The sequence below is a fragment of the Alosa sapidissima genome, chromosome 24 (genome assembly GCF_018492685.1).
Source record: "Alosa sapidissima isolate fAloSap1 chromosome 24, fAloSap1.pri, whole genome shotgun sequence".
NCBI classification, from domain to species: Eukaryota; Metazoa; Chordata; class Actinopteri; order Clupeiformes; family Clupeidae; genus Alosa; species Alosa sapidissima.
In genome coordinates, this window is record NC_055980.1 from 15,330,126 (window position 1) to 15,354,944 (window position 24,819).

At 43.0% G+C, this 24,819-nt stretch overlaps 1 protein-coding gene, 1 long non-coding RNA gene and 1 other non-coding gene across 4 annotated transcripts; 2 read left to right on the top strand and 1 right to left on the bottom strand.

Annotated features, from left to right (window-relative positions):
• Positions 1–1,843: 1,843 nt before the first annotated feature.
• LOC121699786 lies at positions 1,844–19,534 on the bottom strand. The gene is made up of 3 exons (XR_006027030.1): positions 19,448–19,534; positions 14,111–14,262; positions 1,844–1,965 (listed from the first exon to the last, which is right to left on the bottom strand). It is a non-coding gene; the product is annotated as an uncharacterized LOC121699786 (long non-coding RNA).
• LOC121699775 (catechol O-methyltransferase domain-containing protein 1-like) lies at positions 19,453–23,898 on the top strand. 2 transcript variants are annotated; one of them, XM_042082193.1, is made up of 7 exons: positions 19,453–19,703; positions 20,581–20,711; positions 21,005–21,110; positions 21,322–21,440; positions 23,103–23,157; positions 23,241–23,374; positions 23,570–23,898. In XM_042082193.1, the coding sequence occupies exons 2-7, from the start codon at positions 20,607–20,609 to the stop codon at positions 23,720–23,722; spliced, it is 672 nt and encodes a 223-aa protein (XP_041938127.1). In that variant the 5' UTR covers positions 19,453–19,703; positions 20,581–20,606; the 3' UTR covers positions 23,723–23,898. The 2 variants fall into 2 exon arrangements, with proteins under 2 accessions (XP_041938127.1, XP_041938125.1); XM_042082191.1 differs by lacking the exon at positions 19,453–19,703 and adding an exon at positions 20,268–20,418.
• On the top strand, positions 22,701–22,891 carry LOC121700790. Its single transcript, XR_006027286.1, has one exon. It is a non-coding gene; the product is annotated as a U2 spliceosomal RNA (small nuclear RNA).
• Positions 23,899–24,819: the final 921 nt, after the last annotated feature.

Here is a 24,819-nt window from a genome sequence, read left to right on the forward strand (position 1 = left end):
TATTCACCCACTCTGATTCTGAAGGAGAATCCTTTTGGAGATTATGATCGATCGTCTATTGACAGTGATAGTCACGGTGCGTCTGTGAATGGAGGTGCGTCTTTGCGTGTATGGGACGGTGTCCACTAAGCATACTCTACCATGCTTATTTCAACCCTCTGCCCAACATAGCTTGGAGGTTACAGTGGTAATCGTGATGATGTCCGTAATGGACGTGGTACAGACAGCAGGGCTAGTAGAAATAGGGCTCTGAAGAACTACAAAGTCACCCGCGATAGGAACTGATTTGACCAGGATACTTTATTGTAGGCCTTGTGGTTATAGGCTAGTAATAGTTTACTATTGTTGGTATACATCTTAGGTGTTTTCCTGTTAATTTGTTATGTGGGTAATATGACAAAAAAGAAAGTAAACCTGCTCAAATATGTTCATCCAGTATTTACTGAAAGGTGCGTAATTTGAGGTTGCTTGCCATCCAGTGGCAAATTAGATAGGTAAATTTACCCCCTTCATAAACTTTTGTTTATACTCAAAGATGTTTACATTTTCAAGCCATGGCCTTTTGAAATGTTGATATACAAATCCAATGGTGTTGCTTTCTTAACCCTGACGCCTAGTTTGCCAGGTTTAAAAAAGTTATGAGAGGAAAATATTTGTATTTGGTGTGAAACACACACATAGGCCTACATGTTTTTATGCTTTTTTGTTTGTTTTTATAATTTGTATTAATATTTATTTTATCATTATTTTATTTAAAAGCTAAGGTTTCTAGCACAGGTGTCTAAGATAAAGATTTTAAAAAAGACTTGAACTTTCTGTTTGTAGTTTTGTGTTTGAAAATACAGTATTTGAAAAAACATTGCATTTTAGAAAATGGCTGTTCTTTTTTGTATTATTCTTTAACACTGACTTGGCCCTTCAGTCAGATGACATTGGCAGAAGTGCAGAAGTGGCCCCCAGCTCATTTGAGTTTGAGACCCCATGACTTAGCACATATGTGCGGGGCAACAGCTCAGGTAGACAGTTGAAAAAATCTTCATTAAAGCTTTTAAAAGGCCTACAGTAACATACCAAAATGTCAGCAAAACCCATTTGTCACGCATTCAATAATGCATCACCCAGAATCAAAATACACAGCCACAATTTTCACATGGTGAAATGTGTTGCACTCACTGAAATGAATCCTGCCATGCAGTACGGTCTGCATAACATCTCACATTCTCCTGGTGTCTACGACCCCCCCCCCCCCCCCACATACACACACACACCAACCACCATCCTACTTGCACTCACTCACTCATCACGTTGCACTACAAAGAGACGTGCCTGCGGACATCATCCGTCAGACCAGGCCTTTTATGACCCATCAAAAGACAATGCGCTGTCGAAAACAAGGAGCGCCTCCGACATGATGTGACAGCAAATACTCCAGAGGAAGATTAAACAGTCTTTGAAAATGGAGGAAAAAACGGGGGAGCCCCTACGTGGTGTTGGTGTACAGGGGCTCTCTCTCTCTCTCTCTCTCTCTCTCTCCCTTTCTATCTCTCTCTCTCTCCCTTTCTATCTCTCTCTCTCTCTCTCTCTCTCTCTCTCTCTCTCTCTCTCTCTCTCTCTCTCTCTCTCCCTTTCTATCTCTCTCTCTCTCTCTCTCTCTCCCTTTCTATCTCTCTCTCTCTCTCTCTCTCTCCCTGTCTCTCTCTCTCGATTGAAGCGAGATTTAGTGAGGCGAGTGGCATCTTTGATTGGTTGGTACAGTAGGCTCAAAAAATTATAGTGATTTGTACAAAAAATGTTGTGTAATTTGTGTCAAAAGGAGGGACAAAAATATCCTCCACAGCTCGTCCACAGGTCGGCAAGTTGATTGGAGTGCCCTGTTTACCGTTGAGGAATGATACAGCTGCTCGCCTTGTATGGTCCTCGAGAACTTGAGCTTGCAGTGAGTCCTCCTTAGGCAGGAAGACAAGTCTGAGGACGAAGACAAATTAGTTCTGTGATTAATGTAACGGTAAATGAAACTCCTAAGAGGTGAAAATGAAGCCGCTTTGCGCCTACAGACAGACACCTGCAGCCAGACACACACACACACACACACACACACATCTCTGAAGGTGTCTGAGGTGTCCATTTTCATTTTTTGTCATGTTTTCTTTTTTCTATTCCCCAAAAAGGAGTGGCCGTCATGTAGCCATTACGGGCAGGGAGACCGACAGGACAAGAGAAACGGGACACCCCCCACCCCACACCCACCCCCACCCCCGTCCCCTCCCTCTCTCTCTCTCTCTCACCACAATTACATTGTTGTCAGCATGTCACTGATACAGGCTGACAGCGGACCCGGCCTCCAGAAATAATTCATCAGGTGGCAGCGAGCGAGAGAGAGAGAGCGAGAGAGAGAGAGCGAGAGAGAGGCGCGATACGTGATCCAGTTCAGACCTGTCAGTGCACTCCTCTCCGATATTATGGAGGCGAGAACATTAATCGCCAGAGTTACTCCCCCCCCCCCCACCCCAAACTCCTACCAATACCCACCCACCCACCGAGCACACTCACAGCTTGTGAGACTCTCATTTTGAAGAGTTGGAGAAATTAGAGCGAGTACACATACACACAAACACATTCAGACAAACACAAAGAGACACATAAGGGGAAAAAAAGAGTGGATCTCACATTTCGTTGCGTAAGTGGTTGGCACTCTGCCGCTAAACCCCGGAGGAGCCTATGTTTCTTTTCTTAATGCCACATATTGAGCCCAGGATCAGGTTCTCACTGCCCTGAATGCCGCTTCACAACAAACATCTGCATGTTAACACAACACAATACAACACATACTATACATAACAACATACATTCAATATAGACCCTTTCAACTGCATAAACAAACAGGTGCGTTCCTAAGGCAATTCCGGCGGCACAGAACTAATGGTAACTTGGGGACGAACAAATATGGTCTAAAGTCCAATTCATTTTCATTTCAAAGTATCTGCATTGGTTTAGAACGTATCAACTGGAAACCCTCCTGGAACAGATTGAAACGGTCTATACTGATAGAGGCTCCATCATAACAAACATAATGAAGTAGAACAGTATGCTCTAAATGCCGCTTCACAACAAACAACGACATGTTAACACAACACGACACAACACATACTAAGGCCAAATGTTCCACAAATTGAAAGAGGCTCCATCATAACAAACATGATGAGGAGTAAAAGAGTGGCAATGCGGGTTATGAGAGTTCCTGTACTGGCCGTTTCCATGGTTCCCAGTGGTGGGTGTTGTTGTGGGTGCTGTGCTGTGTCACATAGTGGGGGCCATTTCTTTTAAGTGTTTTCTGGCAGACACCCAAACCTGCCTAAGCCGGGGGCCTATTAGAGCGTTCATCAGACTGTGCCACGAGAGCAGCCGTGTCAACATCGTTTGTCATCAATTATTCACCTCGGCCACTCAGGGGGCTTCAGGGTGACCAGGAGAGAGAGGGACGCTCTCCGCCGACAGTAACGCCTTTGAACCCAACACCGCCCACTCCTCCTCACCCACCCACCCCGTCCATATATGGGTAAAGGGGTTCCTGACACCCTCTTTCAGTGGCACAGCAGAACCAGGGTGTGGGAAACGAGTGTGATGGTGGGGGCGTGCGAGTGTGTCCGTGACCTGGCATTTGCCTCGCTTGTCTGCCCCCAGCTGTCAGAGCCACTTGAGCGGTCTGGATAAAAAGAGGGTAGCCAGCGAGGGCGGACCGGCGGCGCTCTGCATGTGATCACTCCTCTGTTGTTCTACAGGAGGAACGACTTAATCGCCTCTTATCGCCTCTACGCTAGGCACGTCCTCAAGTGCCTGGCACAAATGTCAGACACAGGATGGTGGAGAGGTCTGATACTCGAGGTGGTGGTGTTAAGGTTCACCAGGGTGGATCTCACATTTGTGATAGTTTTGCAACAGTAACATTTATATTAACATTAACATTAACATTAACATGTCAAGATCCTTGGTGAAATAATACAGTAATTATTCATGGGAAAGATTACCGGATTCATGACATTTGATCTTAGAGAAAGAGGCTGGTAGATGATAGAAAGGGTTTTGTTTTGACAATTTTTGTAAACAATTTAAATAACTTGTCTTGACTTGACTTGACTTAGGGTTGGTAAAATAATATCATAGGAGCATTTTTAAGCTGTTATTTCTGTTTCTGTTTGTGTTGTTTCAGTTTTAAAAACACTTCAAAATTAACTCAACAAATAAGTCTACCATTCCACAGAATTCAAAATTTTACAATTCCCATGCAAACTAGAGTAGCTCACTCACAGCCTCTCTCCTGAGCTCTCATCTGAGCACTTAACAGTTTATGATGCTCTGCACTGCACTGCCAAAGGTTAAGCACACTTCATAGCTTATTTAGGGCAGGCATGGAAATAGCCTTACAGGCCGTCGGACCGGCCGACCGACCGACCCGGGGAGCCAGGATGAGAGTGGCTCCGATTTCTGATCGTCCCTCCAGACCCTGTGGAGGCATTACGCCGTGACTCAGATATGAACGGAGCCACAGGCGCCGACTCAAAGAGTGAAGAAACTCAGGAGAGACTCACAGATGGAGTAAATCACCTCGGTATCCTCCACCACCATCCAACACATTTGTTAAGTCACTTAGGGTAGGTGGAGTACATCCTACAGCAACAACCTCTCTCCAAATCATATGGAACGTCCATGTCAAAGTCACTGGCAACACCCATGTGAAAGTCACTAGGTAACTCCACAGCACCTAAACACGTTTATGAGGTGTTAATCTGACGACGTCCAAGCAACTTCACGTTGAGTAATGGGTTTGTGAGGGAACTGCAGATAGGTGTTTCTTGGAACTGACCTTAGAGTGTCTCCTCAGATCCAGAAGGAGTGTGTGCAACTGCCAACTGTCTCACAAAGTCAATATATTTATTTGGATTTTGGCATTCTAGGCCTAGGAACTTGCCAACCAGGGTGATTTCAGGATTAAAGGTGTACAAGAGACATGAGCAGGTTGGTCGTGATAAATTTTGCCAGTAGCCACCCCCTCTCTTCCTGTTGTGAACGTGAAATACTCAAAAGACGTTTTTTAGTGGGCTGATGAATGGTGACCAGTTCATTTTGATGTTGAAGTCTGATTTTGTTTGTTGTTGCTGTCTAAAATGTAAAATAAACATTATATGTGTAGTGATTGCTCCCAGTGTGAAAGCAGTTCACCTAACAAATAATTAATAACCATGACCTTAAGATTATGGATAACATAAAATCAGATTAATCATTTCATAATTTCTGTGCAAAATAGTCCATTCTCACAAATAATGGGATCATACTGAAATATTAAGAATGACAAAAAAGCCCATATTAGTCTCATAACTACAAGTGACAGACTGTATATGCCTACTGTGTACCAACAAGGCATTTCACTGGTGACTAAAAGCTCAAGAACCTCATTGAAACCTCATTCATAATTTACAGGCAACCACTTGGATAGCATGCAACCGAACAACAGTTGGATTACAAATGACAAAGCCAAGGGTTTGAATGTGGTTGCACTCATACACTAGCCTGGAAAATCCAGACCCTGATAATCTATGTGTGTGTGTGTGTGTTTCTGGCAACCACTTGGATAGCATGCCACCGAACAACAGTTGGATTACGAATGACAAAGCCAAGGGTTTGAATGTGGTTGCACTCATACACACAGAGAAACATTAGATGTGCAGTCTCAACACATTTGTACAGTGCAAAACTCAAATGACTAGCAGGGGAACAAAAGCAGTGCAACACAAAAATCAAGACGAAAGTGTGGAGGTGGACAATTCACAGTGGCCAATAAGATTAATTACGGGCATTTCAGCTTCCAGATTGGATTTTTTTTCCCCCTTAGCCTTAACTCCTCCTGTAATGGCCAGTCATGCTCCGTGGAGCTGATACATTGTTGGTCTCCTTGCTGCCCATGTAACAAAATGCCTAATGAGAATTCTTAATGAGCATCATCTACCTGGCTGTCTCTTCAGTGGAAAAGTCAATATGCTGTCCATTGGTGGGAAGAGAGTATGTGCGTGTAGTGTGTGTGTGTGTGTGTGTGTGCTTGTTTATGAGAATACATGAGTTTGTGTGAGTGTGCGGATGCCTGTGTGTGTATACCCATGTTGTAGTGTGTGTGTGTGTGTTTGTGTGTGTGTGTGTGTGTGTGTGTGTGTGTATATGTGTGTGTATGCATGTATGTGTGTGTGTGTGTGTGTGTGTGTATGTGTGTGTATGTATGCATGTATGTGTGTGTGTGTGTGTGTGTGTGTGTGTATGTGTGTGTATAAATGCATGTATGTGTGTGTGTGTGTGTGTGTGTGTGTGTATGCATGTATGTGTGTGTGTGTGTGTGTGTGTATGCATGTATGTGTGTGTGTGTGTGTATGTGTGTGTATGTGTGTGTATGCGTGTGTGTGTGTGTGTGTGTTTGTGTGTGTACACATCTTGCTTGTGTTTCTGCATGTGTGTGTGCTTGCGCACAATGTCCCGCCCAGATAAGCAGAAGTGAGACTCTTTGGTTTTAAATGATTCTCTCTTCCCGTGAGTGCTGGCCGACTCTAATTGCATTCATCAGCCTCAGCCACTTATCTCCCATCAGTATATTTATTAGCGCAGCAACTAGATCTGAATTATTAACAGCTTAATGATGTCAGCTCGGAAAATATGTTGTTCCTCATTTTCCCCTCGGAGGATCAATGCAACACATTTGCTGGATAAATGAACTACTACTTCACCCAGGCGTGGGGCTGTGGTCAATGAAATCCCCACTCCTCTCGTGCGCACACACACACAAGCACACACACTCACACACACACACACACACAAACACACACACACACTTTCTCCCATGCTCTCTCTCCCTTTCTCTCTCTCTATCTCTCTCTCCCCTGCCCAGGAAGATGGATGTTCATAACACAGCACTCCCAAAGGCCTGGCTATACAGTATAGGATGACATAGTTCAATTTAATGAAAGAGTTTCAGTTCGGTAATGGCCTGTGCGATATACACATTAGCACAAGCCCAATGCACTTAACACAGCCCAAGCCAAACAAGACTTTCTGAGCACAATCTCCCAAGTAACAAACAAGACTTTTTACGAGCCGGCGCTGTTGTGCAAATGAGAACAGACTTGCCCCGAATGCAGAGAAATAAACACTAAAGCGAGAGGTATATAGGACAGTCAATGTAATGACTGCAAAAGCCATTCCTAACGAGCGAATTAGCAAGACATACTCCTTCGTTCCTATCATCCATCTCCTATAAAGCGTTTATTTGCTCCCCCAAACAATCTCTCCTTGGCGTATCCAACATTTGAGGTGTCAGCACATTACCAGTCAACCAGTTAAAGCGCCTGAAATATTACCTGAAATGTGATGTGTTTTTTTTCCCACACTCTCACAGCCACCATAACAAATCGCTACCCTCCCCACACCCCCCAACCCCTCCTTTGAAATAATGGCCCGAGTGGGTTTCTGATTAGTAGAGCAAATCAATGTGGGGAGAGGGGTGAGCCAAATTTGTCTTTTTACAAGCATGTGAACAAGGCAGTGGAGATTGACATTTACATCGGCTAATCTCCCGTGACTGACAGCGTGGGGGGGAGGAAATCAGATCATTGATCTGTGCTTTTAAAAGGGGGGTGGGGGGTATAGGGAAGCACTATAAAACGCTCAAGCCAAATTTACACGAGGAAAACCAACCAGCTGTATTTTCTAAAGCAATACACTTGCTAGTCGTGAGATGGCATTTGTTGTTATGTTTAGGGGTTTATTGATCTATTGAGAGAGGGGATGTGGTCGGTTTGGCTAAGTGGAGCAGTCGCGTGGATTAAAGGCTGTTGATCTGAATTAGGGAAGAGTGGCCTACAAGACAACAAACAACACCAAAAAGCCACTAGGCCTCCGCCAGACGATCGGAAATTTCCTTTTTCTTTCACCGGGTGGTTAACATTTCAAACTGCCCCATGAGAGGGAGGAACAATAGGGATTTGGATTTGACGGACACGTGCTTCCTGATTTGATGCCATGCCTGGCACTTTGAAACCACCAGCTACAAATTATTCGGCTACTCGTTGCCTTCTCCGCCGCATGACAGAGACGCTCAGCATTTATAGGCTCTGCTCAGCACAGCCAGTAACACGGAGAAGGGCTCCCATAATTCCATCTGACAGATATATCTATTTATTCATTTCTAGGTGTAAAACCTGGCGTTGCCAGTCAAAAAGGTGAGAAGCACCGCCTTGTTTCAGAAGGCTAATAGCTAACTCGCGTCTCAGGTTTCGGCTTGACAACCACAAAATGGATGCACTTCGCAGCAGCTTAGGATTCTAATTTGACGCGAGCGCTCGGGGCCTGTCTGCAGAAATGAATAGCGCCAGTCACTTGGCGAGAGAATTGATGTCCACCGGCCTCTATATACAATTACATGTGATGCAAGCCAAGGACGTTTCTCTGGACAAATGATGACAGTCATCTTTAAAAGTAATGGCCTCTGCAGCATTTTCTAAAAGTTCCAGGTCCCAGACCACCCCACCCTACCCCACAAGTATAATGAATTTCTGATCTGGGACACAATGATAGATCACCGGGCCTGGGACAGGATACTGTGCCCACAATTTAATTGACAGGGTATAAATCCAAGGAAGAGCGTAGGGAAGGTAAGGGGAACATTTTTTGCATGATCAGCAAGGTATCAAACAATCATTGCAGATAAGTCATTTTTATAGGACCTGGCGACTTGCTAAATCCAGACCACTGCTTTATGGTGGAAATTAAAATGTCAGTTCAAACGGGGCACCACACGATTAATTATTTGGCCTAGGATTTCAAAGTGATTCAACTTTCAAACATTGTCTGTCCGACTCTATTTCATAAATTAATCTCTCTCTTTCTATTTTTGCCAAAAACCTTAAAAAGCATAGACGTCGCATCATGATCTGACTCTTACAGCTAAATCCAGTGTGCGTTTAAGGATAAGATTCAAACTCCTCAGTCCCCCCTGACAAACCAGTCCAATAACATGGGAAAATAGATATTACTCCATGTTCCCGCACTGGAAACAATCCAAGTCATTCCGAAAAGACATAGAATCCTCATTTCAAGACACACTGCAGAAGGAGATGACTCAAAGTGAGAGCCAGAGTCCAGGAGAGAGAGAGAGAGAGAGAGAGAGAGAGAGAGAGAGAGAGAGAGAGAGAGGGAGAGAAAGGAGAGAAAGAGGAGAGATATTAACCAAGAAATCACGGTCTCATCTTGGCCTTCCTCCTCTGCACATGGATGGCCATGTGTGGAATTCCAGCACGTCACTTTGGCGAGATGGACGACCCCGGAATTAAACCCGGCAGAGTTAAACATAGTAGAGGAAGTGTCTCTCGCGCTGCTCTCAGCAGTGATGTATTGCGGCGGTCTGTCACGGACAGAGGGCCGTAAAAACCTTTGAGCATGCAGAAATTTGTTTTACAAGCTGTGCCCAGCTCACCCACCCAGCCAGCTGCTCATAAATTCCTCCGCTGTGGGTACACGCAGTCTCTCTGTCAGATAAAAGGGCAAAGCTGCACAAGATGGACGCCGCATACACCACTCTCCGCCCACACTGGGAACAACTTTTAACATATTTTAGCACATTTTAGCCATCCCTTGCATTCCACATGCCTTGACACATTTTTTTGTGCGTATTTGTGTTGAGTTAAGATACAAAACATCTCTTCTGGTTTTCTGAAGGGTTATTCATTTATCATCCAATATGACCTGTCCTTCATACCACACCTGACACAGCACTGAAGAATGTTCCTGACTAGTTTTGTTGAGTTAAGACACAAAGCATCCCTCTGACATTACTATTCCCATTACTATTAATTCATCATCATATGATGTCTGGTTCCGCATAGCCTGTGTATGTGAGGACTAAGTCATCCACGTGAGTCGTTAAAACAACTTATAATAACTTAACGACTCTCTGAGAATGGCATCGCGTGTAGATCATTCTGGTGGCCTGATGGCCCAATTGGAAGAGATTTACAGTGCAGGCCCCAAATAACTGGCCTGACAGCAGCACGGCAACAGGAATCCCTCCGAGTCGAAGAGCACAGCTGGCGCACTAGATCTTCCTGAGGGGTCAAGTAAAAGGGCACGTGTTTGACTCGGACATACGACACGACACTCCTGAAAGGGCAGAGGGACTTTAATGTATGGACATGTAATGGTGGTGGTATGGAAACATCCCCTTAACTTCTGCAAATGCTGACACAATGACAACAACAATGGCTGATGAACCAGATCCCAATTGTAAGGGATGATACTGTGTGTGTTTTCTTTCCCTGGGCCCCTTTCTTGCCGTTTGTCTATCTGGCGCCATCTAGTGACATAGACTCTCGCTACCCAAATCTCTCAGGAAAAATAGCACAATCTGCAAGACAGAATCAATCCATCATTCTCTCCAACGAGAACTTATTTAACATAAACACGCTTGGGCCTCTGATTTAACATGAGCATAGGCATTTTTAAATATATCTGTCTATTAACTGATGCGTAACCAGTGCCTTAAAAGGTCTGTTTAATGAGCCGTGTAATAACAGCACACATCCTCTGTTTAGAATGGCATTGCATTGCCTCTCGTTTTGGATGTCTGTACGAAGTGGCAAGCGGTTTTGGGCTCGGGCAAGAACGACTGTCTTCTACTTGACATTTAATCATTATGGCTTAAGGCTAGAGTCTCGTGCTGAGCTCACGCACTCATGCATTCACAAGTAAAGGTCTCTTGTCCCGCTCCACGTCGCCTTCTCCAGTATAATTCAGCTCTAGTGTTTCACCCACGCCCAGACAAATAACTCACAAAGTAATCTTAGTCAGGGGCGAGGGGGTAATATAATGTCACTGATGCTTATGGGTTAAGGGCAAGGCGATAAACGAATTATCAGGTTGTGAAGCAGCAATGTCGTGAAATCACAGAGTTAATGGGGTGCTTTCTGTTTTTATTGATGGGGGTTTGTGACACACTCCTTAACGCATACAGCAATACTTCAAGTGATCGTAATTGCTTTGTGGACAAGAAGTCAATTGGTCGTATTGTTCACCAAAAGGATGTATCTGAGAGGAAGTTGTTTTTTCCTGTTTATTAGGGAAATATTTAACTTGTGTTGTGTACTTCTTGTGTACTTCTTCAGAAAGGGTAACATATTTAATAAGGACTTACTGGGACATATCCTTGGGCCTACACACACAGCAGAGTGAGTTCAAAAGGGTGGGTCTCCAAATGAAGACACCACAAAAAGTAATCAATAGAACGAGGGCAAACACAGCTAGTCATCACTAAATTGAGGTCTCACTGAATGAAATGTAGGGCCTTGTGGGAAGTTAAAGAATTGTTAATCTTTATCGCCGACTTACTGGATGCTTTATGGCACTTTGAACAGCAGTTCTGGGACAGAACATCCATAGATTCTGCGAGGGGGGCTAGACGATTTACAGCTTTATTACGCTTTGTCTAAGAGCCCAGGGAGACTTAATTGAAAGGAGGAGACAGAAACGGTGAATTGATTTAAGGGGTTGGTGCACGGCAGAGTAGAATGGCGGGAGAACAGTGTGTCATCATCTCGGAGGCTAGTTTACAGCACAGGGGGGCTGCCCTCCATTTTGATCTTCTGTTAAAGAAGAGACCAGCAGGCCAATTTGCCCCCTCCACTCCTACCCCCACCCCCCCCACAACTATCTCTTCTCATCCCCCTACCAGCCCATCCAACTCGTGCCTCACACCTGTGTAGAGGTCGTTACCGTGGCGCCAGAGCCACGTGAGCGCTGGAGGTCACCAGAAGGACTCCGGCAGGCGAGCGAGGCAGCGTCCATCCGCCGCATGAGCTACACTGACAGCAGCCTGCCCGGGGATTTATGGTCGCCGTGACGACCGGCCCCCTGCTTCCACTGATAAGGCCGCGGTATACGCGGTAATGGCCATCAGGGGAGGCATAAGTCACCCAGGAAGGAGGCGACACCGGATCAATAGATCACTGCCGATTTCTCATAAGGCCCGAGAAGCCATTAGTGAAAGGGAAGCCTTTGTTTGTCTAATGACAGATACCCCTCGGAGGGGCGAGTCAGGGCCAGGAGGCCCTAGTGAGGTATTAACGAGAGCCATAATGAACACACACACTATGGGTCACTATGAAGCCCCATCTAAATATTTCTCCTGATTGTTGAAAGCTCCATATGCCTTCACAGGGAAACACACTTAGGACTACACACTAGCTGTGTAGTCCTCAGGCTTACAGAGCTTAATCAGTTGCTGAAAAAACACACAACACAGTCAAGACAATGTTCTTGTACCTCAGCTGACACAGAGCTTGTTCATGAGATCACCACAGTCATGGGTTCAACTGCCAGAACATCGGCACATGCACTGATAAGGGGGTGTATGCTTTCATTGTAATGTACGGCTCTCTGGCAAACAGTGTCAGTGTCATTGCCTGTATGGATTCAGCACATAAAATGAAAATGTTGAAGGGGCAACCACAAGAGTTCATTAATAGTAAATGTGTGTGTGTGTATGTGTGTGAGAGAGAAAGAGAGAGAGAGAGAGAGAAAGAGAGAGAGAGATGCCTTCAATTGTTTAGTTAATCTGAGCAGACCTAACTGAACTGGACTTGCCATCATGACCCGGGCCAGACAGAGAGAGCGAGAGTGGAGGCCATCTATAATGAAAGCCCTGTGAGCCATGCCAAGCCAGTGGAGGGCTGGGGGGTAAGTGGGGGGCGGATGGGGTGGGTAGGGGCCTGTGACTCCGACAGCCCCGCAGTGCAGTGCCCTCTGCAATGCATTAGTTCTAATCTTAAGAGCATTCAAATGCAATTACCCCAGCACATGTGACAACTCTAATCTGGGACAATCCCCCATTAAATTCTCAAGGCAAATGCATATTGTTGCTATCACGGCGAGACTGGCCTTTCAGGGCGAATAAGGGATCATTAGTTGTAACAATGTATTAATGTATAATGTGACGACAGGACCGGAGCCAACACTGGGCCACAGCTGAACGCGCAATGTGCCAATAGAAGATGAAGGAATAAATTAGTGTATTAGGATGGCGGGACATGCGTTTTCACAATTAATAAATTCCACCACATCAAGTTGTGATTTAATTATGAATTATGTAAATGGTTGCCATGTATTATTCACACATCTATTAGTCGAATGGGGGGGGTGTGTGTGGGGGGGGGGGGGGGCGTAGTTGAATGGTAATGATTTTATTTTATGCTCCCCAAAAAGTAGACAGGATAGGAACGACAGTTGTGACTGATTCAAACATGAAGGCTGTCACACATGGGATGTTGGTGAAATTAAATAAATCCTTTTTCAGTGCGCAGAGGCTTTTGGACTGTAATGGCATCTCTGACAGAGACATGCACAACCCAACATAAAAGTCTCTCGCATCTCTGTACAACATGCAGCCATGGATGTATCCAGTATGCATACGGTAGACATTATACATACATTTGGTTTTGGGAGCCCGTTTGGATGAGAATATCCTAAGTGTAAAAATAGTCAGTCCCCTAAGATATAAGAATGTTCTCAGTGGGGACCATCTTTGAAGAAAGAGAAAAAAAAACACTTTCATCTTGTCGACAGGAGAATGTGCCTTTCACAAAGGCCTGAGGAGGGCTGCTAGATCGGCCTGTCTCCCCGAGCTTTTGTGACTCAGAGAAAATCGCCCACTCAGCTGCCAGTCAAAGTGAAAGGTAGTCTGCTGCCAAAGTCCAGCTGTCTGCTTGATGAGAGACTATGAAAACGCTAATGGGTTGTATCTCTCCCTTGTGGAAGTCAGAAAGAAGACGGACAGATCTAAATCTTCGTTTGACGGATGATACAGGAAACACATTTGTCATCTTGGCTCTATTACGGTGCATGTCATTGTAGCTTTTAAGTGTCAGCAGGGTTGTAATAAACTGTTAATAAACTGTAAACTCATAATAAGCTGCAGGATGTGTAGAGACGACACAGTGTGGCAGCTAACATGAGAGCACAACAGAGCATATTTGAAATGTACATGTTATAATGGACTGATGTGGGACATAATGTTGATAATGTTTACCTTGGTAATAACGGCTTCTTTGTGTCCAAAGTTGGGTAAAGGAAGAGAACTGTACAGTATGTTACAAAAGCTTTTTGAGGGCCTGTCAGAAGTAGGAACTCTTGCGGTGGCTTATAATCCATCAAGACCCTGGATCCTCAACATGCAGATACCTAATAAAAAACATATGTAAAAAACACTGTTCAGCAAACAGCAGTTCAGGAACCAGACTGACACCAGGAGTCAGGACCAAACCTAAGGTACCCTTAGTGCAGCACACAGTCAGGAGCATATAGGGTGGACTCACTTGACCAGTGTTTCTTAACTGGTGGGTCGGGACCCAAAAGTGGGTCACAGAACCATTCTGGGTGGGTCATGGAGCTTGTTTTAAAAAAGAAGAAAACACTCATTTAAACTGCTACCTCATTAAATCTAATATTGGACCTTTATTTTGATACACTTTATTCATGGCATGATGACAAATTGTCAGGTCTGAAGAAAAGACTCCTTCCCTGAGGACACTAAAGCAAGAACAGCAGCAGAGTGACATTGCAGTGCCACTGGCATGCTTCCTAAATAAGTGGAAGGGTTTCCTAATAAAGTCTTTTCTGTCCTCTAGTGGCCATCTGTGGGTACTTACAGGTTGGACATGACCCTTAAATGAAGAAAAAGTATTTCTCTGGCAATTCTGCTACATAGAGCAAAAAGAATCCTTGACTTCAAACTGCAATGGAATCCAATTGTTCCAGAAAAAATACAATATGACAAAGCCAATATGATAAAACTAACAACTTTTAAACTAAAAAGTCTGAAGCACAATGGCAGCACAATCATGACAGAATTATGTTATAGATGTGTAAATATTACTTTCATTTGTAAAAGACAGGTTACTACAGCTATAGTGCAACATAAAGATTTTCACAGTCTATTGGCTTACTTAGGGACCGTTCGTTATTTATAAACGGGGTAACCGGAGGGATTTTGAGTGCTTCAATCAGAAGTTGCATGACCCTCCCATGCCTGCATGAAAACTTTCAACGACCCTCCAGCAGTCATTTCAAAAAAGACCATGACCTTCCCCGGCCAATCATCAATACCTCCCGCCCACGCTATAGAACGCTATGAAACCACATCGACTTACACAATCGTTCTTAACTCACCCTCTGCTTTCTGATCTTACACATCACACTTCACCAAGATGGTGGCCATTTCAGTAGATTTACTCACTAACATTATTGTGGAAACACAATAAGCATGGAAACTAAATGCACACTTCCTGCAACTGCATTAGCCTATTAACACATGAACTTGTTGCTATGGACTCGTCTCTAGGCTTCCTTCCTCTAGGCTTTGGCTTCCCAAAGCTGAACATTATCCAAAACTCAATTTCTCAGACGAGCGTCAATTTGGGAGCTTGCTACACTCCTTCCTTCTCAAATGACTTGAAAAGACCGTTTGCACAATTTCACAAATAATCACAGGGACCGAAAAATACCTAACATGCCAACTTTTTCCGGGTTTAGGCCTATCATTTTAACTTTTCCCCGCTGTCTTGTCGTTTTAATATTTTCCCGTAGAATATCCCATATTACTGTAATGCTCTCATAACATTAGTCCTGCATTCTGGCCTGTCTCTGTGTTGTCCTGTTGTTACCCCTTGCCCTTCCAGAGAAACAAATGTATTCAAATCATCGTTTTGCTTGCTTGAATGCGAACTCAGAGTGATGTTAACCTACAGTAGGCCTATTTAAGTTAACAACGTGGTTGTTGTGAGAGCACGATTCATTGGCGCTTGCAGTGTTCGGCCGTAGGCTATGTCTACGTGCGCACCTGCCAGGCTAAGAGCCAAAGAAATCCCCCTGTATATTCACTCCAAGTTGGCCTACCATAACTTACCAACTCTAGCCTACACTGTAGACCATAAACTGGCTATTTATATGACCAATGTATTTGTATTCTGTATTCTGCTTTATGAAGCAGAATTACGCACTGCTACTAGGAACGTAACACATTTTTGTTGGCAGGAGAGAGAATGACAGCGATTAACAAATTGCACTTGTTGCTGGTTACCAATAAATAGGGCCTACTATATATTTTTTTGCAAACAACAAAAACAGAAAGGATGGAGACAGCAAAGCTAGAGATGGGCAGGAACAAGGTCAATTGGAAATGCTTGTCAAAACGTTAGGAGCTGGATGTGTGGATGAATGAAGCACATATGCTTTATAAGCATGCACACTGTTTAAAGTTAGGCTAGGCTACACCGTAAACTACAAGTAAACCAAAGTTAGCTTTTTTAGGGCTGGATAAAGTTGACCAAATGGATATAGGCTGTTAAGCGTGAATAAAGTAGGCTACTTTGTTGCTCCAACCCTTCCAACGTTAACGGGGACGGATGTTTTCCGTATTTTGCGTGAGAAATCTCCCTTATTTTCATTGTTCAATGTTGACAGATAGAGAACGTTATATGGCGACAGAATTCAACAATCAAACAAGCCACTTTGATTTTTTGCTGTTTTCATTAATACAAAAGATGGGTGACCACCCCTCCTAGACAAAAAAAAATGAGGTGACCCTCCCCTCAACAAAGAATAAAAAGACATGACCCTCCCCTATATTCCTCCGATGACCCCGTTTATAAATAACGAACGGTCCCTTACTTGTAGTTTACGGTGTAGCCTAGCCTAACTTTAAACAGTGTGCATGCTTATAAAGCATAATTGTGCTTCATTCATCCACACATCCAGCTCCTAACGTTTTGACAAGCATTTCTACCAATTGACCTTGTTCCTGCCCATCTCTAGCTTTGCTGTCTCCATCCTTTCTGTTTTTGTTGTTTGCAAAAAAATATATAGTAGGCCCTATTTATTGGTAACCAGCAACAAGTGCAATTTGTTAATCGCTATCATTCTCTCTCCTGCCAACAAAAATGTGTTACGTTCCAAGTAGCAGTGCGTAATTCTGCTTAATAAAGTTGAACAAATACATTTGGTCATATAAATAGCCAGTTTATGGTCTACACTGTATTTGGTAAGTTATGGTAGGCCAACTTGGAGTGAATATACAGAGGGAATTCTTTGTCTAGCTGAGTAGCCTGGCAGGTGCGCACGTAGGCATAGCCTACGGCCGAACACTGCAAGCGCTAATGAATCGTGCTCTCACGACAACCACGTTGTTAACTTAAATAGGCCTAGGTTAACATCACTCTGAGTTCGCATTCAAGCAAGCAAAACGATGATTTGAATACATCTGTTTCACTGGAAGGGCTAGGGGTAACAACAGGACAACACAGAGACAGGCCAGAATGCAGGACTAATGTTATGAGAGTATTACAGTAATATGGGATATTCTACGGGAAAATATTAAAGCGGCAAGACAGCGGGGAAACGTTAAAATGATAAACCCGGGAAAAGTTGGCATGTTAGTTATTCTTCGGTCCCTGTGATTATTTCTGAAATTGTGCAAACGGCCTTTTAAGCCATTTGAGAAGGAAGTGGTGTAGCAAGCTCCCAAATTGACGCTCGTCTAAAAAAATGAGTTTTGGATAATGTTCAGCTTCAGCAGCTTTACAATGACTGAGGAAGCCTAGAGACGAGTCCATAGCAACAAGTTCATGTGTTGAATTTGTTATTACCCAGTGTGCTTTGTTGAATGGTCTCAATGTTTTATTGTTTTATTTCATGTGAATACTTACTAGAGGAGTAAATTATTTCAAGTAGGCTAATGCAGTTGCAGGAAGTGTGCATTTAGTTTCCATGCTTATTGTGTTTCCACAACAATGTTAGTGAGTAAATCTACTGAAATGGCCACCATCTTGGTGAAGTGTGATCTGTAAGATCAGAAAGCAGAGGGTGAGTTTCGAACGATTCGTTTCGAACGTAAGTCGATGTGGATTCATAGCGCTCTACAGCGTGGGCGGAAGGTATTGTTGATGGGCCGGGGAGGGTCATGGTCTTTTTTGAAAAGACTGTTGGAGGGTCGTTGAAAATTTTCATGCAGGCAGGGGAGGGTCATGCAACTTTTGATTGAAGCGGGGACGGAAGTTTTCCGTATTTTGCGTGAGAAATCTCCCTTATTTTCATTGTTCAATGTTGACAGATAGAGAACGTTATATGGCGACAGAAATCAACAATCAAACAAGCCACTTTGATTTTTTGCTGTTTTCATTAATACAAAAGATGGGTGACCCCCCCTCCTAGACAAAAAAAAAATAGGTGACCCTCCCCTCAACAAAGAATAAAAAGACATGACTCTCCCCTATTTTCCTCCGGTGACCCCGTTTATAAATAACGAACGGTCCCATAATATCAAAGGCGTTGCAGCTGAATTCAACAAGATACAAAGATCTCAGACACCCCCCCCCCCCCCCCCCTTTCATACTGCCTTGTAAGGACATAATGCTCGCTGATCTTGAACTTATGCTCATGTGTGTTTTGGCAGATTAGAGTTGATAGTTTATCATAATTAGATTAACTGGTGTGATGTTGCGTGTTGAAGAGCATTACATGCTATGGTGTTTGATGTCCTCCATCTCCCATGTGCTCACATGCCTTGCCTGAAGATCACATGATGTGTCCAGCCCAGAGTGAGGGAGGTTGGGGGGTAGGCACAATTTACTTAATAGAGGCTCAAATAACCTTTAGTTAATACTATTTTGGTGTTATCGTGCAAAACACCACATACCATCTGTTATTCCATGCCATAAAATCAAATCACGTGCATTGTGGTCAACAATAACCATTCGGAAGCCTTTTCAGAGAAATGAAATGATTTACCATGTTCCTGGTCAAAATCTTTGCAACAGCTTTTGAGTTAGGCTATGGCTTTATTTCTGTGTGATTTCACTGACAATACGGCTGCCCATCTGCAAATGCCCATATAGCACATCATACTGAAATGGACTTCATGGCTCTCCTTTGCAGCTGCTCAATACAAATAGCGTAATTGTCACTCAAGTAGGCTACTGATTAAGAGTTAACACATTTCATTGGACAATGTTAAGATATACTGTAGGCTGTTAAAATATGCCATATACCAAAATCTCACGTGTTGTCTTTACTGTCTTATAACTGAAGCTCATTGGCGGTTCACCCAACCTCAAACATCATGCTGAAAGAATTAAATCCTGATATCCACAGCATGAAAATGCAAATGCAAAGCCGCCCATTTCAAATGACCATTCTCCTAATAGACTGCAGAGGGCACTGTTATGAGAATACATTATGATACATCATGATGACAAAGCAAACTGCATTAGAATTGGGACATGTGTTAAAGTGTGATAAATTATTAAGCTAAAAGGATGGCGGCATTAGGCTGTTTATGTTTTCTGTAATTTAGGCTATTGGAATGACTTACCAGCCTAAACTGAATGGATGGAGAGATAGATGGACACTCAGGAGGGTTTGCTGAATATATTTCAAAGACTCTCAACATGAACTTAACTTGGACAACAGCCCACACAGTCCTGACATTCAAAATCGGTTAGTCACGCGTTAAATTTCAGCTCCACCTCCCACAATAGGGGCCATTTTAACCGAATCCACTGTTTGTTGCACAGCCACAATTCACAGAGGCTAACGGTCCAGCATCTTGAGCGATAAAGTCCAGTTAGGTGAGTGCATTATCTACTAGGCTACCTTTTAATACTAGGCCTACAGCATTTTTAATGAATGGAGTTCGTTCGATTATGCCACATGGACATAGCAAACTAATTGTGATTAATAAAATAGCCTGCGTCGTGGAAGTCACACGCCTATGTCGTCTTAGAAATATCAGAATAGCCTAATCATAATTTCTCAGATGCTAATGATAACCTAGGCTACAGCTTGCGACATTGTAATAAATCTCAGTTAGCCTACTAACATCTGGCTTCACCGGATTGCTTACTCAAACTACAATGATCTGAACCGTGGGGTTAAAGACAAAATGAAGGGAGCAAGTTAAAATCACATAAATGTTCGCCTATGTTTTGGGTAAACTGCACACATTGAGGTTGCAAAGCCGCAGCTACATGCACAGCACGAGCAATCATGTGACAAACAGCAACACTGTAGCCTACCCCTCAGCGTTTACCATATTGCATCTAATATAAGCGCCCCGATGTGGAGAGTCGCTGCTTTTCAGGTATTTTTTTTTTTTACGGTTACAACCACTTACGTTGACGGTAACGTAGTAGGAAACATGCTTCAGATGAAGTAGGCTAAGTTGTATCGAGTCCTTGGTGAATGACTGCTAACCGGTAACAATGTCACTTCAAAATGTCAGTAAAGAAGCTTTGATCGGCTCCGCCGCACTCGGAGTTGTCTTTGTTGCAGGTTATTATGTTGGTAAGAGAGATAAATTAGTCCCTCAACATTTGAAGTTTTGGTAGACTCACGTCAACGTCATATCAACAAGATTTAGCTGAACCTATTAATTTACCTGAAGCAAATGTGTCAGACATGCTGGACTGTTTAATGGCGTGCTAATAACTCATTCTTGTTTCAAAGGCAAAAGAAGACCCAAATTCAGCAGTATGGATATTTTCAAGAGCCACGTCGGAGCAAAGGACAACCCTTTGATGCAATATGTGCTCAATAATTCCCTGAGGGAGCACCCTGTCTTGAAAAAGCTGAGATTGGTAGGCCTGAACTTGTACCAAGCTATGACAAGCTAAAAACCTTATACATCTATATATAAGCAACCTTATACATTGAATTAGCCTATAGAGTTCTATGAGTATGCCTATGTAGTGTTAAGGTTATATTATATTCATTTTAGCTTTGTAAATGAAACTATTACTACTTTCAATGCTTATAACTACTTTCAATTATCCATGGAATGTCACAGCTTTCTGACTACATGAAGATGAATGTAGAGATGCATAAAATACACACCTTGTTAAGCTTTCCCTTTGCACCATACACATTGCAGAAGACGATGGATCACTCCTTAAACTACATCATGGTGGCTTGTGAGCAGTCACAGTTAATGGCGAACATGGCAAGGTTAATCAAAGCTAAAAAAGCCATTGAGATTGGTAAGTACAGTGTAGGCTATTCCCTAAACAATATTTCCACCTTTCAGTTCATGTCATTCACATATAAAACACATTGCAACGAACCATTTCACTGAACAATGTCACTAATCATGTGTGAATATGATATGCAAGCTTATTATGATGATTTTGGAGATTAGAGTTGCAAGTCATAAGTGTGTGGTATCTGTTGTTTCACACTAAATGATTGAAGGTGTGTACACGGGCTATAATGCCCTGAGCATTGCCCTGGCCCTACCTGAGGATGGCCGTCTGGTGGCCTGCGATGTCAATGAGGAGTTTACCAACATTGGCAAGCCCTTCTGGAAAGAGGTAAGAACCAATCAGCACGGGCATGGACATTATCCTCTTAACCTGTCAAAAGAATCATTTACATAAAAATGTATACTTTTCATATTTAAAGTATAAGTCAGAAAATGGAAGGTATGCTTCCATACTAATTTAATTGTATTTTACCACAACCGTTTTATTAACATTTTTATATATTAAACAAATCTGCTGCAGCACATATATTGTATGATACAAGTGGCTTTCATGAAAGTGCTCAGTTGATAATGAATTGTCATGTATATCCTGTGTCTTGGGACATACTGTAGGTGCCATAGTTTGCCATTAAAGGATTGTGTGAATGGGAAGCTTTCAGAATGTAATAATAATTGCTTGTGAAAGTCTACACAAAGTTACGATGTTGTCCTTTGCTGTATTCATTTTGCAGTGGAATGCATAACCACAGGTAACCGTTGAGTTTTAGTAAGCATGACTCATGCATGTGGACAGAATTGTCAACAATCAATCAAAAATCAAGTTTGCCCTTGCTTGGGGTAAACTGAATTACACCTTGGTCTTTCAGGTTAACCATTAATCCACTCGCTGAACTTAATGGATTTGTTACACACATGCATGTACACTATAGCATGGTGTGAAAAATGCATACTCTGTGTCAGTTGGCAACGCACAAACCCATGTGTTTTTAGCTACTGTAGTTGCCACATTTACTTTAAAAAAAAAAAACTTTTCCCAAACAGTGTGCCTTTGTTCCTTTCCTTTTCTCGGCGTCAGTGTTAAAAGTGAAATTAAATTACCGTGTTGTAAAACCTCATTATTATTGAAAGCACTGGTGGCACTGTCTGAGTTTCATCTACCATAAGACCAAGATGTTTTATGATACCATTCTATCATAAAACAAGCATATTAATCTGGTATGCCAGTGTGCTTATTGCTCCATTTGTAGCTGTTGTTTCATATGTAGTCATAAACGTTTCATATGCAAGATGTAGGTTTAAATGGTGTTTATATGACCAATAACACAGCTGAAATATGTCAAGGAAACAAATCAGTATTCAATTTTATTTGTCATGTTTGGATCAGGCATTTTAAGAGGCACCTTGTAGAAAAAGAGTAATACGATTATAGAACATCAATGGAGACATAAAAATGTATATCCCTTAGGCTTTAATCAATCCACCATTTACCATATCTAGATATATGTTTGGCAACCATTCTATTCCTTTAAGTGGATTACTCACTGAATCTAATGTCTATCTAATTACTAACACAGTAATCTCGCTAGTAATCGCTTCTCGGCCTTTTGGCTAAGATCAAGTGTAGTATCTGTTCTTATCAGTTTAATATCTGATACGTCCTCTACCCGAGGACTATATATTAATCAGATTTTTGGAACAGGGAGACGGAAGAGGGGCTTGCTCCGTCCGCTCCACGCATCGACCCGGTGTTGCTGTGACTCCGGGAACGGTGGCCTACTGGTTAGCGCTTCGGACTTGTAACCGGAGGGTTGCCGGTTCGAACCCCGACCAGTAGGCCATGGCCTAAGTGCTCTTGAGCAAGGCACTGCTCCCCGAGCGCCGCTGTTGTTGCAGGCAGCTCACTGCGCCGGGATTAGTGTGTGCTTCACCTCACTGTGTGTTCACTGTGTGCAGTGTGTTTCACTAATTCACGGATTGGGAATCCCCACAGGCTGGAGTTGAACATAAAGTGGACCTGCGGTTACAACCTGCTTTGAAAACCCTTGGTAATGCTGATTAAAATCAATTCGTATCACAATTACACTCTTTAACAAATTAGTAGTATTATTTACAATCGTTTCCTCTATAGATGATTTACTAGCAGCTGGAGAAGGAGAGACATATGACTTTGTCTTTATTGATGCGGATAAGGTCAACTATGACAACTACTACGAGAAATCTCTTCAGCTCCTGAGAAAAGGTGGCATCATCGCCCTTGATAACGTAAGTGGGGGATCAGACATTATGGCTACATCCTCACTGCTATCGACAGTTGTCTGGTAAAGAGAGCATTGGGGTGGTGATGGTGTCACTGTCTGTTCCATATATACTTACCTCTGGTCCATTGTGACATTGTCATGTTCTGTCTCTTTGGAGATTGGTGATCCTCATTTTTGCTGTGCGTGCTTCTTTCCCAAGATGCTTTGGAGCGGTAAGGTCGTCAACCCTGCAGAGGATGACCTGGACACCAAGAGCCTCGACAAGTTGAACAAGAAGCTCCACAGGGACGTGCGGGTCAACGTCAGCTTGCTCACAGTGGGAGATGGACTTAGTCTGGCCTTTAAGATTTAAGCCACCGTGGGGAGGGCATGACCACACTGCCATGGCTACAGGCAGTCAGACGGTTTTGTGTTTTTGTAACGTTGTTTACAGTGAAAGTAAGGATGTACAAGGTGTATCAAGATTTCTATTGTGACAATTGTTGCAGGGTTCAGTTGAATTTATGAATTATACGTGATGCATAAAGGGTACTGTTACTGCAGTGTATTTTTACATAGGAATATCAACTATATTTTAAGGGATTAGATTGACCCCAGAGAAACTTGGAGTTAAGTGCCTTTCTCAAGGGCACAACAGTGATAGCTGGGAATTGAACCCACAACTTTTCAGTCTACTGCACACTAACCAAGCTCCTTAAAGGATAATTCTGGTGTGATTTTGACCTAAAGTGTGTTGAAACATGATGAAACAGATTCCAAAAATAATTCCGTAAAAATGCATGGATTCCAGTTGCTGCTACTGGAAGCAACTGAATCCATGCATTTCCACTGAATTATTTTTGGAATCTGATCCCTCATCATACCTGTTCGTTCGTACTCGTCGCTTGACTTATCGTGACTAAATTCAAGATGGCGTCGAACGGTAAAATTCCTTAAGGTACTGTCTGTATAAATCGTCTTGTAAATAAACTACCAGTGCTTTTTCAAAGTTCTCCATGTCTTGTTTTAAATGTCAAGTCTACCAATGAAGTATGGAGCTACTTTGAGCCTCGTAAATGGTGTAAAACAGTGAATTATTTGCATGGCTAGGCCGATGCCCGAGGCACCACAACGAAACACTGTGTTGGCAGCATTGGCTAACTAGTGCCAGATTTGAGTGCAGGGGACAAGCAGAGGTGAGCTATGAGACATACGTTCACACTCGGTACCATGTTTCAACACACTTTAGGTCAAAATCACACCGGAATTCTCCTTTAACCACTACACTACTACTGCCTGCATTACCAAAGTTACCAAAACCCCCTCCCTAATACAATATTCTGAAAACAGAGGAAAAGTGTCAAGTTGTTCCTTTTGTTCTGCAACCCAATAGGTTAAATGATTATTTTACATTTCTACACAATTGATCCACTAACTGGCCAAGAACAATTTGTACATCACAGCATGTGC